General features: G+C 36.4%; 1 protein-coding gene across 1 annotated transcript; it reads left to right on the top strand.

The window, feature by feature from the left end:
• Positions 1–1,883: 1,883 nt before the first annotated feature.
• ABHD13 (abhydrolase domain containing 13) lies at positions 1,884–17,790 on the top strand. The gene is made up of 2 exons (XM_032246198.1): positions 1,884–2,058; positions 12,842–17,790. Exon 2 carries the CDS (start codon positions 12,862–12,864, stop codon positions 13,873–13,875), a length of 1,014 nt encoding a protein of 337 aa, XP_032102089.1. The 5' UTR covers positions 1,884–2,058; positions 12,842–12,861; the 3' UTR covers positions 13,876–17,790.
• The last annotated feature ends 1,514 nt before the right edge of the window (positions 17,791–19,304 follow it).

Genomic DNA, 19,304 nt, shown 5'->3' on the forward strand with positions numbered 1-19,304 from the left:
AACTTTTAGAACTATTTTAACATAAAATATTGTTTTACATTAAAACAAATTTTGCTGCAATCGACCTTGATAAAACATTTTAGAGCTGTTAAGTGCCCTTAGAGGTTGTGTAATGTATGAAAATCTCGTTTTTCAAAACTGACACATTTAATTCAGTGCTAGTTTGTATGGAGCTAGAACTTAAGAGTTCCTTCCAGCCCAAGAACATTCAGTTATTTACTTTGTATGTCTAATTGACCTAAGTTGCCTGATTACCTGCAATCATCTGTGACGTTGTAAAGTCTCATGATATTGTTTTAGGAATATCTACTCTTCACTTAAGTTATCAATTTATTTTGGAGGAACAATGAACAGTGCTAAGGTAGGAAACTTCACTTGCCCATCTTATGAGAGGGTACCTATCCGTGTACATTTGTAGCTTGTTCAACATCTACTAAGCTTCTACAATGTCAGAAGCTGGACTTCATATTAATTACATGAGAGGAACCATGAATTATGAAACCAGACAAATTCCAGATTGATTCAAAACCCACTCTCCATTTTATCATGTTATTTTAGTTGTTTGGTTCAAAGACAATCAAGGGTTATTTTCACTCAGTATCTTCTCCAGTTGCTATGATTATTAATTTATTTATGTAAATGGTCTATTTTAGTGCGTGGCACTTATTCGGTGATCAACATTAGGAAGCTATGAATCAAGAACCCAGCTTTGACCTGGAGCTCTCGATCTCGTAGCAGGATACGTATGTTCGAAAACACCACCACCGGCCGGGCACGGTGGCTCACGTCTGTAATCCCAGCACTTTAAGAGGCCGAGGCGGGCAGATTACTTGAGGTCAGGAGTTCGACACCAGCATGGTCAAAAGGGTGAAGCCCCGTCTCTACTAAAAATACAAAAATTAGTGGGGCGTGGTGGTGGGGACCTGTAATCCCAGCTACTTGGGAGGCTGAGGAGGGAGACTCGCTTGCACCGGGGAGGCAGAGGTGATAGTGAGCCGAGGGCGCGCCATTGCACGCCAGCCTGGGCAGCAGGAGCGAAGCTCCGTCCCAAAAGGCAAAAACAACAACAAGCAACCCACCACCACCACCAATTTATGAAATATCCTCTGTCTGCATAAAATAGGGGACATAGAATAAGGAAAGCCCCAGAGCGGGGAGGCACACATCCGTACATGTCTGTACACCACGGTGCACGGTGGTGGCGGGGGTGGGGGGAGAGTGAAGCTAACGAAGCCCAGGTTTGAAGGGCCCGTTTTTGTGACGAACACTTCCAAGGCCTCGAGAGGGGCCCCAACAGGCTGTTCCCGTGGTGGTGTGCCTCTGTAAAACGTGCAAAAATAATTTTACATTATTTTTCTTTAAAAGGGCTCTCCGAATAGTAGAAGGTTCAGGCCTCCCAAAACCTGCATTCGCCGTTGACAGTCCACTCGGGTACAAGGAAAAGGAGAAAAATATTTATGGAAGCGCTTTAAATCCTGGAACTCACTGCGACACCCCAACAACCCTATCAGGCAGAACAAATTCCTCCGTGAAGCTGCGGCTTGCAGAGCGATGGTGGACTTCGAGCTCACCGGCTCCCGGCCTGTCCTGCCCCGGACCCGGCTCCTCCTCAACCAGTAGGTCGCGGGTGCGTAGCTGGAGGGAGTCCTCGTGCTCGGAGGAGGGTGGGAGCCCAAGATCCCCAGGTCGCGGGGCGGGGAGCCGAGCCCACAGCGCCGAGGTATCTTTTCCGTCCGGGCCACCGTCGCGGAGGTTCCCGGACAGCCGCTTCTGCGCATGCTCTGAAGAACGGGCAGGGTTCCCACTCCGGGAGGGAAGACGGAGAACAGGTTATGTGGGAGCCGGCGGGGGCATTTGCCGGCGACACCCGAGCGGGGGCCGGAAGTGGGGCCGCTGAGCGACGCGCCGCAGGAGCTCCGGGCTAGACCGTGGCGACGGCAGCCGCCCCTGGGCTGGAGGAGGACGATGAGGAGCGACGGAAGCGACGCGGGGGCACGCTGCTGCGCGGCGCCCGGTTTCGTGCCCGCGGCCGACTGCGCAGTCTGTCCGCGAGTCTGAGTAAGTGCGGCCCCGGGACGCCGATCCCGCGGGGCCCGAGCGCCGATCCGCGCCTTCGGGGAGGGTAGCGGGGAGCCGCCGGCTTCTCGGGGCCGGCGCGAAACCCTCCCGGGAGGCGGGTGGGGAGAGCCCCGGGGCCCCTGCGGCTTCCTGGGTTGGGGGGGGTATTGGGGGACCGAGCGTCGGGGGCTGTGGGGGACCCGCCCGGGGCGCCGTGCGTGTCCCGGCTGCAGCCCGGCCGTCCGCCCCCACTCCGCTCACCCGTCACCAGGTGCAGCGAACTGAAGCCACAAACCTGTTTTGGAAACTAAGGTGCGCGCATTGCCAGAGACTCGCCAGGTGTCGTTTTGTAATTGGAACCTGAAACGTACCTTCGTGTTCTGTGTCGATTGTATTTCCAGTAATGTGTACAAACCCACGATCCTTAAAATCCAACCCTCCTCTCCCCCACCCTCCCACACAGACTTGCAAAGTAAAATAGAAAAATTTTAGCCACTAGGTTGCAGGGAGGGAGAATCCCGACCTAATCACGCCATTAACAGGTTTAGACCTGTGAATACCCTGGCAGGAAGTTCTGGGGTATTCAAGAAACATCAAAAAAGCACCCATACAATCGAAGTCAATTTTGCTGTAGAATTTAGTCAACATTTAAGTAAAATGCATTACTAGTGTTTACTAGCCCAAGGTATCAAAACCACAAAAATGTCCATCCCCATGTAACAAATGTTTACAATGTAATAGTAACTGTATAGAAAGAGATGCATATATTGGCTTTGAGTGTCGATGTTTGATTTTCACTGATCTCTTTTGAGGGGATGGGGTGGTAGATCAGTACTTCTCTTCATGCTTAGGGCAATCACTCATCTTTGACTAAAATTTTGTTTTACTGTGTAAGATTTTGTGATTGCTCATTTAGTGTTAATGTCATGATATCCTAAGACCTCAGCTGCCCAATTAAATAATTGTTATTAGGTGCTCACTATGCATCAGGCACTGCTTCATACTGAAAATGTAGAGTTGAACCGGATGGAGTCTCTGTTATCACGGGACTCACAGCCTGTGTAAGCAGGTTAATTACGCTGTAATCGTAAGTTCTGCCACCTAAGTTTGCACAAACTACAGAATATGGAATGGATGGCAGTAGGGAGTGGGGGTCCAAGGCAAGCTTTCTGTAGGATCTACTGTCTGAGCTTGGTTTTAACAGACAAATAGGGCATTGCTCTGATTATTTCCTGTGTTCAGATGTGGTAGCCTCTAGGGAATCATATCCATTATTTAATCCAGAACTAGTAGGACTTCTAGTTGTACTTAATTTCACATATTCTGCTATAGTAGATAATAAAGTAATGTAAATTTTGTCTCATAGAAGTAGCTGCACATATTAACACACTGGCATTTTATCGCAACAGTATTTCAATTTAATCTTTTATCTTCCTCCTACATATGAGGAAATATATATTCAGAGAGGCTAAGTGAGTTGGCAAAAGCTACCTATCTATTAACAGACCATGCCTGAGAACAGTCTCCTTTCCATTGCACCACACTGCCTCCCATTGATGGTTAGCTTGGAATGATGAAAGCAAGCCAGGTACCTACAGGTAGGTCTTGGCACACTGCTGTCCTCTCGGGCACATCGATGGCCTCTTGGCATGTGAATAAGAGGGTTTACTAACCATGTTGCCCTGCACTAACTATATAACTTAGTGATAGGTACAGGAAACTGTTGGATCTAACATTTTCCCATGATTTATTTCTGTTTCTCTGTTTCCTTTAATATATTACCCAGACTCTGAAATCTTTCTATTTAGTTGCCCCAGAAAAATCTTGAGACCTTTAAATAGCCTCTTTTTGTGTAGACTTAAAAAACGCTCTAGTTCTTCTAATTAAGATCTTTTCCCTCAAATGACAGATTTCATAATACATTATTACATTTTATGTTACTGTTTCACATGGTGTTAACTCCTGCTACAGTACATTCTGCTGAAATCTCTTGTAAAGATGTAGTATTTCCAATATGTGGACTACATGCATTTATGAGCTAGCCTGAGAATCTAGCCACTTCTAGTAAGGATTCTAGTTGGACTTACTTTCACATACTCAATGTTGTATAACATCGGTTTTATACAAAACAAAAATGCTAAGCTACATCCATCTAGTTTATAGGTAAAGTTTTGGGACATTACCCATTTATAAATTGGAAACTTTTTGTGAATTTCATTATCACTCTAACATCACTACAGTTTTAGGCTTGTGGATTTTTTTAAAAAACATTTCAGATATTTATAATCTCAGAAAAAATTGTGGTTGGCTTCCATAGTAACAATAATCTCTCATTTTACTTCTGCCAGAATTGACTTAATTTGCCAAGAATTTCAAGCACAAAAAAGCTACTAAGTTGTTGCCTGGTATAATTTTTGAGCTATCTTCTCATGCAGATTCAAATCCTAGTTAAAAATGCTCCCTGAACTATTCAGTTATTATCCAGCATCTCCATGGGCAGTTACTGTTCATTTGTCCCATAGGACTATTAATACACACTTTTTCATTATTGATGGCATGTGGGTAACCATTAGGGAAATAGATAATTCATTCTGTGGTATCTCCAACACCTTGATAGCAGCTATTTGTGTTACCATTTCAGCCGTGCAACTGGCACGGTTTCCTAACTTCCCAGTTCTTAACAGAAAAGCAGAGAGATTGATGTAAGAATACTGAATCTGAGTTCCACATTACACATGTGATTGTAAGCTGTGATTCACCCAGAGTAATTAATGAGCACCGTGGGGTCTGGGGTCCTTCTTCTCCTCCACTGGGTTGTGGATGCTGGCAATGACACATGAACTTGCTTTCCACTTCTTACAGTTTTCACTTGAACCTTCACATTGTTCTTTCACTTGTAGGCATCTTTTTTTAAGTGTAGGAACAGTTTTTATTTTTAAACAAGCTGTTACCAAAATTATCAATTTAGGATGGACTTAAAGATCTTTAAAGAAATAATAGTGCATTTATGACTTAGGACTTTTTAATTGTGTTTAGAATTGTTTAGCCTTTTGCCAAATTGTCTTTGGGAAATTCACCGTAATCCACCTATAGATAACGCACTTCTTTTGTATTTCTAAAAGACCATTTGCTAGTGACAGAATCTCTAACTCAGATACGCAATATGCAATACAATGTACACTTTTTTTTATTTTTTGAGACACAGTTTCGCTGTGTCACCCAGGCTGGAGTGCAGTGGCATGATCTCAGCTCGCTGCAACCTCGACTCCTGAGTTCAAATGATTCTCATACCTCAGCCTTCCTAGAAGCTGGGATTACAGGCACGTGCCACCACGCCCAGCTGATTTTTTTTTATTTTTTATAGAGATGGTGTTTTACCATAATGCCCAAGCTAGTCTCAAACTTCTGAGCTCAGGCAATCTGCTCTCCTCGGCTTCCCAAAGTGCTGGGATTACAGACGTGAGCCACCATGCATGGCCCAGTGTACACTTTTGTAATTAAAAATAATTCGAATAACTAGAATTTAATTTGTAGGGCAGTTCTGACCTTCATTAAAATATATTTTTTATGATAAAGTACTATGTATTATATAATAGTTTTGTCTAGTTGATTCTCCTACTAACCTTATGGCAATAATTAAAATGTATTTACTCCTGTAATTTGAGTTTCAGTTCTTGATATATTTTTTATTTATTTTTAATTTTTGGAGAAAATATGACTGGGTAAAAAACCTTAAATATATTTATATATGTTATAATGTAGAAAGGATTTAAATAAATGTAATATTCTTAATTCGAAGAAGGCAAGCCTTTGGGGAATAAGGCAGTACAATTATATGGTTAAATAGTATGGAACAGTGGTTCTCAAACGTTTGGTGTCAGACCCTTTTACATTTTAGAAATGTAAAGAACCAAAGATTTTTTGTGTATGTGGATTATATAGATATTTATTGGGTTAAAAATTAAAACTGGAAGTTTTTAAAGTGTGTAAGTTAAAACTGGAAGTTTTAATTTTAAAATAGCAGTAATAGGTTAATTACATATCACATAAACAACATTTTATATAAAACAATTGTAATTACAACAAATAGATGTATGGCTTTATTTTATATTTTTGTAAGTATCTTTAATGTCTCCCTGATAGAAGGCAGGCAGATAATTGCGTTCTTTTCATGAAACATGAAGAAAGTCAGGCTCACACAAATGTGTAGTTGTAAAGGGAGGAGTACTGTAGTAGAGAATTGTGAACACTCTTTGGTCTACTCCATTGCTCAACAGGTGGCATTTCCTTAAAGGTCAATTGCATCGTGCCATCTGAAACCTGCATCAGAGAATCTTTTGTCTCTGTTAACATCAAAATCTGTTGGTTTATAGTGAAATTTTACTCATGTCTACTTGATTTTTGTGACACCATTCATTGGTCATTTGGAATATATTGGTTTATTGAGTTAATGCAGATTCTTTTAAATGGTAACACATTTAATATTAATAGATTCCCACAGTTCCATCAAAAGGTCTCTTAAGGTATCAAGGAGCTATTGGCAACCTCATTCATTTTCTAGAAAATAATCTGCCAGACCTCTAAGTCTGAACAACCATAGTTTGTCAGTTGTCTTTTAAAATAAAAATGCCTGAACAAAGCAGCTAGTTCAGCTCCCAGTTCAAATGTATTTCAATACACAGCACAAAGTGCTTTATGTGTGCTTCCAATTTTGTACACATTTGTCACACAATGTGTTAAAAAGATGTGTACTTGTTGAGATATAATTTTTATTACTACTTCTATGACATTTGTAAGTAAAACTGGATTATTCCCTCATTTACTGTGAGTTGATGGTAGTGACTCCAACACGTGAGGCCACTACCTTGATTCTTGTAAAGGCACCAGCAATTTTACCCAATTGCTTATGCACCATTAGTGCAAATGTCAAACAGTGGAAAAGGTAAATGACATTTTAGTATTATTATGACCATAATATTGATCTGATGGACCCCATTAGAGGGTCTTGGGGACCCTCATGTTTCTGACCACCTTTTGAGAACCACTAGCATTGAAAGGTCTCAGATTTAATAAAGCTCTTAAAGTTCATCCAGTTTAACAGCTCTAAATTCCTCTATGCCATCCTTGCCAAGTATTTATTTAGATTATGCTGAATACTTGCAGTTTCTGTGAATAATCATGCTAAATGAATAAAGATGTGTCACAGACAGCTGTTTGATGGAAAGTAATAGATTCTTAACCCTGGAGTTACGCTTTGTCCTCCTTTTAAAAGATTGCATAAGTTTCCACTCAGTTTCTCTAAGTAGTCAACCTTGATGAAATCCAGAGACTTCTAAAATTATGTTGTGAAGGAAAGATAGAGTTAAGGTTTTGATTTTCCTTTCGTATATGTAAGGACAGTTGTCATCTTTCTTTGATTTTTCTTTGTCTACTCTATAATGAAATGAACTTGTGTTAGATATGCAGTTATTTCCATCCATATCTGTCTCCCGAGTAGCTTAAGAGTGGCTTGAACATTACTGAGTAGATCACAAGCTACTTGAGAGCCAGGGCTGTCTAGTAGAGAAGGATACATTGGAATCTGATGACCATCTCTTCTGGAAGAGGCTGGGAAATCAACTATGGGACTGCTTCAGTGGTTCACGCTGGTTTTCACAGCTCCCCTGGGAGCCTGCAGTGATATTCTGAGGACTCATACCATTCGTAGTGGACATGACTTCAATACTCATCGCTCTCTTTTTTCAAAGCATCAGTTTATAAAATAGTTGTTTAATTTAAATATTTTTTCTTAAAAATTGAACTAGTTGTGATCTTCCAGGTACCTATATGAGAGCACAGGAGAGGATTAATAGAGACCAGATAAGCATGGCCCTCACTCATTCCATTTCCTGACTTGCCATTCGGCAAACACTGCCAGCTGGCAAGGTGGTGTGAGAGCTTTACAGTTCTGGATTACTCTTATTTTTAGTCTCAAATTGTTTGTTGTATACCCATAATGGACTTAAATATAGAGACAGTAAGTAGGGAGCACTAGAAGGGACTACAACAAGCCAATTAGGACCTTAAGTCCTCAAGATGAGCACCATATCTTAAATTGCATCCGATAATCAAACTACTTATGTAGTTTAGCAGGATGTCACTAGTACTTCAAAACTATTCTTTTAAAAGGAAAACAATCATATAATTTATCTACACAGTACATTACAATAAAGATTAGTCATGCTTTCAGTAGATTATTTTTGGAGACACGCTCACTGATATCAATGTGACACCTCAAACCATTTCATTTAAAAAGCACGAAAGTTATTTCTAAGGTTGATTTTTTTTCGTTCAAATACAAGACCAGTACGGGTTATAATGAACTGTAATACTGAAATCTTAGTCTACATATCCTGTGTTTTTAAAAAATGTATTTCTTTACACATCCAGCTTTTTTGTGCATAATTAGCATAAAGTCTGCAAAGTGTTGGGAAGAAAGCAGGATGTGTTTATTTTAGATAAATTAGAAATATCAGTGAAGCATCAGGCACGTGAGGAACAGGTAAATTGAGATTGTAGATAAAGAGTAGACTTACAGATTGGGAATAATTCATACACAGGTGTGATAATTGGAGACATGAGAAGGAATGAAATCACTGAGGGAAAGAATGTAATAACCTAAAAGACAGTGGATAAGACAGTGGAGAAATGCCTGCTTCTCAGGGTATAGGGCAGAGAGAAACAGCAATTTGAGTATAGAGGACGAGTTAACCACAGATGACACTTTGGGGGTCTGGTATTGCAGTGTGGATTGAGAAAAATCCACTAGATATATTTTAAAGTGAAGTTTACATTTTATGAGAGATTATTATGAGAATTCAGTCATCAAATTCTCAGATAGTAAATGGTTAAGGAGTTACTGGTGGAGGTTAAATTCATAGGTAGGTTTTAGAGATGTTTGACATGTAGTAGCAGATCTGTTAACATGGCAAACAATTAAGAAGTGGGACTGTCAAGTATTCATTTTTAGATGTAGGCACAAGGTTAAAAATACATACAGTAATGATGTAAAAGAAGAATGGAAGATGAGAAGTAATTGTAATTGATTATCTACATTTCTATATCCTCCATAGAACAGGTCTTATGTGCTCTCCCACTCAGCAACCCTTCTAATTGGTATAAACTTTGAGTGTGTTAAATGCATCCTTTTTCCTGATTTTTATCATGCTAAAATGTTATCAGCAAATGGATTTCACATGCAGAATAACCTAACAAACAATACATCTCTTCTGAAGACACATTTTATGTTTTACCACATAGGACATACTTGATTGCCTGCCTCCCTCATTCTTCATGACTAGTAGCAGTGGTCTTGGGGTCAACTGAACATTCATGCTCACAAGGCCTAGTAGACCATAGTGGACCCTGCTGTGCATCAGCCTCTCTGGTTTTTTGAAAATTATGGGAAGGAAAACCCAACATGTCAGTGTTAGGTATGTTGTTCCTAGATGATAGCTCAGGTTTAGTGGAAAATGACACAAGGATGGGAGTGAATGCCACCCTGGCTTAGCTCCTTAATGCTCTGCAGGAAGCAGTGTCGTCTTCTAACAGCATTTAAGTATAGCATCCAGGACTAAGCAAATGACAAGCCAATTACAAGCCATATTCGATTCAGAAAAGCCCCTGTTTATACTTACCATTGGGCATGTTCAGCCCTGCTCACTCTCCCCTCAATCCAGATGTTGCTCATCAGTAGGAGCCATTTTTACTACAGTGTTGCTTAGAAACACAGCTGACATCCCACCTTTGTTATGTTTCCAGGGAAACAGTGCAGGAAGGTTGAGGAGAGGTCATTTTTTATCTGAAGAGGAAGAAAGGTTTTGTTAACCCTTTAATTACACTAACTGACAAAATAAATAGAAAACATAATGCTGGCTGTAGGATCTGTGCAAGCGACTTTATTAGAGGCAGTGCTTGTTTTTGTTGACTATCATAACACCTGGGTATGAAGTTGCTTTTACATCTCACCAGATGGTGCATGGTAATTGTGCTTTGCTGATACTTTCAGCAAATTCAGTAAATTAAAAATCCTTGTTGATATTGTTTATTTGTCCTGGTTTCTTTAAGAACATCTTTGAGTGGAAGTACATATACAGACCAGGGAACAGAGATTATTGCTAAGTGGGGTTAGATAAAAAATAAGGCAATCTGTGAGTGGAGTTCTTATTCTAAACCACCAATATAAGAATATATTTTTAAAAACCCATATCCATGCACCTCACCACCCCAGAGCAATTTTTTATTAACCTATTCTTAAAAATGACTTCCATTTGATATTACTCAAGATGAATTGACTTTTATTTCGACTTCCATAGTGTAACAACTCACTGTAAGATTATGATTGTTTATCACAAAACAGTTAATTTGACTTTTCAGAAATGTTTTGTGGAAAACTGTAAATTGATCTTTTGTTATTCCTAGCCAGTAAGAGACCCAAACAAATATGCCCATTTTTCTGATGTCATTTTAAGCATATGTGCCCACTGCTCAGAATACTTTTACTTTTTTAATAAATTTAATTTGTATATGTAATTATTTTTAAATGTTTTAGTCATAAGTATATATAAAGTGCTGTACTAGACATTAGATATGCAAGAGTGAAAAAGAGAAATATACTTCCTAGTTTTATAGATTTAAATTCAGTATTGTTTGCTAAAATTAGATGTTGGAGGCTACTAAAACAAAAATAACTTTTCAAAAGTTCATTAGTTGAACATTTAACTGTAAATTTATACAAATGTAAGTATAAAATTCAAATTGTAAAATATGCTTTATTCATGTATTTGGAGCTATTTTATCTGGCTTTGTAATAATTTTTTAAATAAGAACTAATTTGGGTAGAACACAGTTAAGATAAGTAGTAGAGCCAGAAATACTAGTCACAAAACCAAATAAAGTTAACATGCCTGTAACATTTACGAATGCTCTCGTTATTAATCTTCATACTACTGACCAGCCTTATATGTAAGCATTTTAAAAACTCTTATTCTACTGAAAAGGCAATTCAGACTGGAAATAGGTAATAAATACAGTTATTCAGGGAGAATGTGATACAATAATAAAATTTGCTACCACTGGGTGGCAGTGTTGATTTCTGGAAAATCAGAGAAAAATGTTGGTTTATGTTTAAAAAGGTTCATTTGAATAAGAATTCAAATGTAAAAGTCCGTGTTTAGTGAAATAATAGTAAAAAATCAAATGTGTTAAATCGTCCACCTTGTTTTTATAATCAATCTATAACTTCGTTATAGCAGTTTGGTTAGTGGGAAAAAAGGAAATATATTTTTAAAAATTCAGCAAGTAAGCCTAAGTAGACGAATAGTACATAAGAAAATTTGTAACATATCTCAGTTCTTTTGCATTTTTAAGACAACATGTATAAACCTTTTGATAACAAAAACTTAATAGTTTTTCTTTACTTGCTTTATGTCAGTTACATATTTTTAAAAATTGTTCTCCAGAGAGCCATTTTACTTCATTTATCTCTGGTTCTTGGAGAATTTCTTTTTTAAAATTTTGTTTATTATTTTGTTTTTATTGTACTTCAACTTCTGTGGTACATGTGCACATCTTGCAGGATTGTTGCATGGGCATACACATGCCACAGTGGTTTGCTACCTCCATCCCCCATTCCTACATCAGGCATTTCTCCCAATGTTATCCCTCCCCAACCTCCCCACCCCACACTTTCCCTCACCTAGATCCCCACCCCCCAACAGACCCCTGTGTGTGATGTTCCTCTGCCTGTGCCCATGTGTTCTCATTGTTCAATACCTGCCTATGAGTGAGAACATACAATGTTTGGTTTTCTGTTCCTTTGTCGGTTTTCTGGTTCTTGGAGAATTTCTATGTATTTGTTTCACACTTCATTCTCAAGTATTTATTGCCTTATCAATACATTTTAGCAATCTGTTGATCTCATGATGTGGAACTTCCTATCTCATGACACCAGCAATCTGATATTTATTTTTAATTAGATATGAAAGACAAATCATTAATCGTTTTCTTAAAAATAATGCAGTATTAGAATTTAGTGGTTAATTTAAGTAGATTATTTAAGTTTAGTATTAAAACTTCCAGGTAGAGAGGGAGATACTTTTATTCTTTCTTACCCTAGTTCATTTTGTTTTGTTTTGTTTTGTCCAGCTCCTTACCCTAGTTTCTTTAGCTTTTGCTACAGTACATGAAAAAGATCGCCAAAGTGTGTTAGATCGGTCTTGCTAAGTTAGAATTTCTGAACTGCTTCTTCAGTACAGTTTGCCCTGGACATACGTAACTTAACAGTAGATATACCATGAGCTCTGGAATCGTGCTTGTTTGCCTCCCAACTCTTCTACCTCGAGAGCCAGATGATGGCCTATCTACTTATGCTCCTGAGCTTCTGTTTTCTCATTTAAGAAAAAAAAAATTGACAATATAGCATCAACTTTTTTTGGTCAAATCAGTGAGAAACATATAAATGAAGATAGCTGACAGTAAATGAGCACTTTTTTAAAATAAATGTGATTTGATGAATGTTAGTGTTTCATAAATATGGCAGTGGAGGGATATGGTAGAAAGGAAACTGTTGAGAACAGAAAGAACAAGGGAAGTTATAGCAACTACTTTTGTGGATGGGTTATACCTATTACCATATTTTAACAATTACATGTGGCCTAGTACCATAGTTTATTATATTATGGATTTTTTTTTTTACAAATAATAGATACATGTTGAATTACTGATATTCTCTCTCTCTCTCTAGGATACATACAGAAAACTACAATGGAAAAGTCCTGGATGCTGTGGAACTTTATTGAAAGATGGCTAATAGCCTTGGCTTCATGGTCTTGGGCTCTCTGCCGTATTTCCCTTTTACCTTTAATAGTGACTTTTCATCTGTATGGAGGCATTATCTTACTTTTGTTAATATTCATATCAATAGCAGGTATTCTATATAAATTCCAGGATGTATTGCTTTATTTTCCAGAACAGCCATCCTCTTCTCGTCTTTATGTTCCCATGCCCACTGGCATTCCACATGAAAACATTTTCATCAGAACCAAAGATGGAATACGTCTAAATCTTATTTTGATACGATACACTGGAGACAATTCACCCTATTCCCCAACTATAATTTATTTTCATGGGAATGCAGGCAACATAGGTCACAGGTTGCCAAATGCACTCCTTATGTTGGTTAACCTCAAAGTTAACCTTTTGCTGGTTGATTATCGAGGATATGGAAAAAGTGAAGGAGAAGCAAGTGAAGAAGGACTCTACTTAGATTCTGAAGCTGTGTTAGACTATGTGATGACTAGACCTGACCTTGATAAAACAAAAATTTTTCTTTTTGGCCGTTCCTTGGGTGGAGCAGTAGCTATTCATTTGGCTTCTGAAAATTCACATAGGATTTCAGCCATTATGGTGGAGAACACATTTTTAAGCATACCACATATGGCCAGCACTTTATTTTCATTCTTCCCAATGCGTTACCTTCCTTTATGGTGCTACAAAAATAAATTTTTGTCCTACAGAAAAATCTCTCAGTGCAGAATGCCTTCTCTTTTCATCTCTGGACTCTCAGATCAATTAATTCCACCAGTCATGATGAAACAACTTTATGAACTCTCCCCATCTCGGACTAAGAGATTAGCCATTTTTCCAGATGGGACTCACAATGATACATGGCAGTGCCAAGGCTATTTCACTGCACTTGAACAGTTCATCAAAGAAGTAGTAAAGAGCCATTCTCCTGAAGAAATGGCAAAAACTTCATCTAATGTAACAATTATATGATGTTTCCCTTTTTGATTATTGCATTGTATTTTAATTTGTGCAGAATGGTTAAGAATGTTCCTTTTAGAAGTGTTATATCTGTACCTGTCTGAAGAGTGACATTAAACTTTGAAAGGACTTCAGTGCTCCTTTATGATGATCCAAATAGTTTTTTACATTTGAAAAACTATAATTCTTGAGATTATTTCATACATTTTCATCAAAACTTTCAATGTGGTTATTGTATTTATATCTTTAGTTTAATGTGTCGATATAAGATATTGTTCAAAAGTTTCTTGTTGCTAAAGTGGTGTAATCTTACACAGATTAATAGCTAGATGTGGAAGGAGATATGTAAACAAGAAACCTTTGGGTATTATTTCTTAAGTAAATATTGGGACAATCATGATAAGCAAACTTAGTTCTGTAACTGCATTTTTCACCTTAAAAGTTAAATGAAATGCATGATGGTATTTTATTCCTTGAATTATGCAATGCAACATTTTAAATGTAAATAGCACTGGTCATATACCGATGTATATGGTTATCTGGGTTATATCTATTTTTATGTAAATTCTATTTTGTTTTTGGCAAGAAGTGAAATTGAGATCTATGTGCAGGTTGCCATTGAATTTTGCTCTGGTCAATGCTGAGATCCAGCTTTTTCTTACAAATAAATGGGACCCTGTTTTCCTATGTAAATGTACCGTGTTTTTGTTAGGTACAGTCTGGATCATGGCATGTAGAAATAGAAATTTAGAATTTTACTGCAGCTTTGATGTGCATATTTGAACTTTTTAACATTTGTAACTTTGGTGGCAAAGAGAATTTTAGCTTCTGTTGATTTTGTAAGTCTACAGCAGAACCACTAATAGCAGTCATAGTGAAGATCACTGCTTAAGAATTAAATTAGGAAGTCGTTTATCATTGCAGAATTGTACATACTACTTTACAAAAATCCACACATTTGACTTTAAGTCCCAGTACCTAGCTATACCTAACCCACCAAAGGCAAGATATCATTCTTGAAAATAAAAGTTACAAAATCCAACAATGTTCCAGTTGCTGTGAAATAGAACTCCTACATCAAAAGACAGTTTTAGGAAGTCTTATTTATTTGTTTTAAAAGTTTTTACATGTAGGAATGTGAGAATGAAGGAATTCTGGAGCTTTTTGACATAGAACCTGTTACCACATTTAGCAATTAAATGACTATAGGTGGGAAGTAGGATTTAGATATATAGAAAAGTAACAAAATCTTACTTAGAAAAAAAAGCCCCTTGAAACTTACAGGATTTACCTTAATAAAAATATATGCTATGAGTCATAATTGTGCCACGTTGTTTAAAGCAGTGCTCAAAAAATAGATTCAATTGAGTTCTGTGTAATATGTCAGCTTTAACATATAATATTTTGAATATTTTAGCTATATTTAATGGCTGTCTGCAAGCAACTAGAACAGAGAAATAATGGGTCAATACTCAATTTAAAATAATGGGTCTTGACCTCAATTTAAAATTCTTTCCATGGAGATAGGGCTAGAAATACTTTTGCCAAATAGCATTCTTATTCACTTTATGCCAGTATTTAGAAAAAATAAATTATAGCAAGTATGATTTTTAAGAATAATTTTTTCTATAAATTAATTGTAAAAAGTCTTGCTTTTTAAAACAAGTTGGTAATGCATATCATGGAAGGCGTATTTTGTATGTATAAATTCACAAAGCCTACTTTTCTTGTCAGTTCTTGCTATGTAGAATGACTATTCTAAATATTAATGTATTGAAAATACAACAAAATGTATATTTAGACACGAGCTTACATGGCATACCTTATATTTGTATCATTATTTAAAGTTTACAAAAAATACCTTATGTTTCTATGTGATCAGTCTATTACACTATGGAGAAATTTATCAACTTTAGTTCTAAATATGCTGATGAGGTCTAAAAGTTATTTTTTCATCCGTACTTTGCTTTTATGCTGCTTTTTGTTTTTGATATTCCAGGTTTATAAACTATCTTTTTAAATTTTAAGCCAGGACTTCAAAAATTGTAGAGTACTTGTTTGCTATCCCCTACCTTAATTCTCTTCTTAGGGTTAAGGAGCCTTTCTTTCTTTCTTTCTTTCTTTCTTTCTGCAGCTAAGGGCAGAGGCAGTGCCTAGGGCTGTACGACATCTGTCTTCACTAGCGTCTGTATGCGAGATTGTTTCCTTAGATGGGTAAGAGGTGGAAAACAAACTTAGTGTCAGGGGTCCATGAAGCCCATGGCATCATTTTTGAAAATAATTTCCAGTTTTGGGGCCAAAGCAATTGGTCTTAGTAAAATGAGACTTCTTCAGGAGTCACTCCTTCACCTTGGACCCATTGCTTAGTGGGAATGGAAGTATATGTATCCATCTTTTATGTTAATTTCTGACTCATTTATACAAGAGCAGCTATAGGAGTTTACAAATGAACTTTAAGTTACTGTAAATTTGGGGATCCTAGAGTGATCTTAAATATGGCAAGATACAGCTCATTTAGAATAAAGTCCCATATCCATTATGGGGAGAAAAACTGGTGAAAAATAAGTATAAAAAGGACCCTAAAAAGCATACTGCAAAATAAGAGAAGAAATAATTTGTGACAGGTAATAGGATACTAGTAGGGTAGTAACAACTAGAAAGGAAAGTGTGACACAGTTCTTAAATTTAGATATAGAAAATAATTAGATGAGATTGATGAAACAGAAATAGTGCAAAACATTTGAATGCAAAGCATTTCTAATAAGTGACTGGGACACTTGACATTGCAACTACCCTGTGTTTTTGCAGTTATATTTTTGACTGTAAAATTGATATTTTCATAAAAATGGTGTTCTGAATTTATGATTACCTGTAGACACTTGATAATTACATAGATTACAGCTTTGGTAATATGTCACTGGAGTAATTATGTTGTAATACCTGTTGAGAATTCATACCATCTGATGCTTACATATTCATTTCTTATGTTTGTAAGATTTGGCTTGGTGGGAATAGGTTTGGGGAAATTAAAGAATGAAGGCCATATATTTAGTGTTTTATAAATTATCTTTCAAGCTCAGATAGCTTAAGAGTAGTTTATATTAATTAAGGAGACCCTTTTTTCCTTGAGGATAGGGATAGGTAAGATAAACTTGTAAAGAATGTCACAGAAGTCACTTTTTAATTTACGTCATGATTGAGATACTGAAATCTTCCAGTGATCCTTCACCTCTCCCTTTTTCATATTATGTTTGATAATTATATATATTTTTAAAAGCTGTGAGAGGAAAAATTAGTCATAAGTAGCCCTTTTGGATTATCCACTTAAATTTATGTATTTTCATATTACTCAGGTAAAGATGGAAATGACAGAGCACAGACATTTATTTTTTAAACTGATAGGGTAGAAAATGAAATGTACTTCTGTTTATTCTTAATACCATATATATATATACATCGTTTTAGCAAATTGGAAATAATATATTCATTTGTATGGCAAGATAAATTCAGTCATCTTACTACTAGTCTACACATTTTTGCCAAATGGCGCAAATATACCTCCATTTATATTTTGTATCTTAAAATGTAGTTTAAAAATAGGACTATGTATGAGACACTTTTTTACAAAAAGTGCCATATATACATATGTAACAGGTGAGTGTGTGTTTAACATAATTTATAACAATTTCTGTCAGTACAGCGTATATGGAAAAGTCAAGTTGTTTTTAACATATTCAAGTATGTTCAGTATAAAATAAGTTAATCCCATTTCATAATGTAAATCATATTTTTGTTATTTGCCATATTTTATTTGAAGTAGTGATAAAATTTTATAACTCAAATTTGAATGTCATAGTACATTGTGTGCTAACCATGGCAAGCAAACATTTACATTTGTTTTTTACAATAAATTTCTTTTAAAGTATACTTTCTATTTTTCTGTACTGACATATGCAATAAATTGGTACATTAAAAATTTGATTAATGTCTTAAGATAGTTCGCATTCAGTCTTTTTTTAAATATTGTTAATCTAAAATTTTATAGTAGGACATTAAAGTTGTCTCAGTGGTTATGTAAAATTCCTGAATTTGCACTGAAATTAATGAATTTTATTCTAGTAATGGTGTTAATAAAAAATTGAAGTTAGATTTATATTTCCTTCCCTGAAGAGTATTATCCTCTTATATACATTTAATTTAGGCTAATATTAAAACTACACGAACCACTAGTGAATGACTAGTCCCTAATGCATTTCTTTAGTTAATTGAATCTAGGAATGAATACATTTTAACTTCATAATTATGTTGCTTTCAGATTTCATAAAGTGCTTTTTTAAAATGTCCTGCTTTTTTTCCGACTCTTGTTAGTATTTCAGTTAATGGTTTTTAATGATCAAAAAATGACCTGATACTAACTCATCCTTGCTTTTCCTAATAAGAAATGTGCATGCTTGAATATGTCAGAATAAGTTGGATAATAGGAAGTGTATGCTGAATCTTAAATGGTCCCCTCTAAGGGAAGATGAAGAATTCACTTATTAGAGCCCATCTTTGCATGGGTAGCTATGTGGGGAACTAGGGTCTCTCATGTGCTACTTGTACATCAGAAAGATCGCCAACTTGAATCCCATGGTGAAGTCATTTTTAGATTGTTATTTCTTAATTTTGAAAGATAAGTGTTTTCACATTCCCATTTCACTCTCCAAATCTTTCCTTACATTCTGTTACATACTAAAAAAGCATGAACGATTAGATTTGGCTAGAAACTGTAACTCCTATCTTAGTAAGGGGAAAAGACATTTTTGGAGTATCTTCAAATATAAGGCCTAGGTGTTTAATGTGTTGATGTTATTGAATCCTCACAACAAACCTTAGAGCAATTTGTAGTCCCATTTTATAAAAAACAGTCTCAGAGTGGTTCAGTAACATGCCCAAGGTTACCTAGAGTGAACCAAGATGTCAATCCAGGTCTCTCATTCTAAATCGAGGACAGCTATTCATTTGCTAATTTACTCAAACAATTTGAAAATTTTGTTCATGTTGGAATAGATTTGAAATGTTGAAATGGTTTACAAGTTGATCAGCTATTCAGAAATCCAAAATTGGCTATGAATTGAAAGAAGTATACAGTAAACTACATGTTTTCAAAGTCATTAAATGTATGTTTCTGTAGGAAAATCCAAATGTTAATTTCATAAGAGTTACCCTCTCAAAAAATCTTGGAGTCATCTTTTTATTCCTGATACTTTTGAAACACTTCTTGCTGTTTTTTCCATTAAGATTTATTTTTCCAACATTTCCACTACTACCATACCAGTTCCTGAAATTATTTCATAGTAGTCAACATTTTTTTATTGGGTATGTTTTGTGTTTAAAATATTGTTCTGACTCCCTTTTGTCATTTATTCTTAATAACTGAATATGAACTAGATCACTGCCCT

This window comes from Sapajus apella, unplaced genomic scaffold, assembly GCF_009761245.1.
Source record: "Sapajus apella isolate SASKATOON/1434 unplaced genomic scaffold, GSC_monkey_1.0 scaffold60, whole genome shotgun sequence".
NCBI classification, from domain to species: Eukaryota; Metazoa; Chordata; class Mammalia; order Primates; family Cebidae; genus Sapajus; species Sapajus apella.

Excerpts from the sequence above, each read along its gene's own strand:
- ABHD13 (XM_032246198.1), top strand. The coding sequence starts at position 12,862 with ATGGAAAAGTCCTGGATGCTGTGGAACTTTATTGAAAGATGGCTAATA.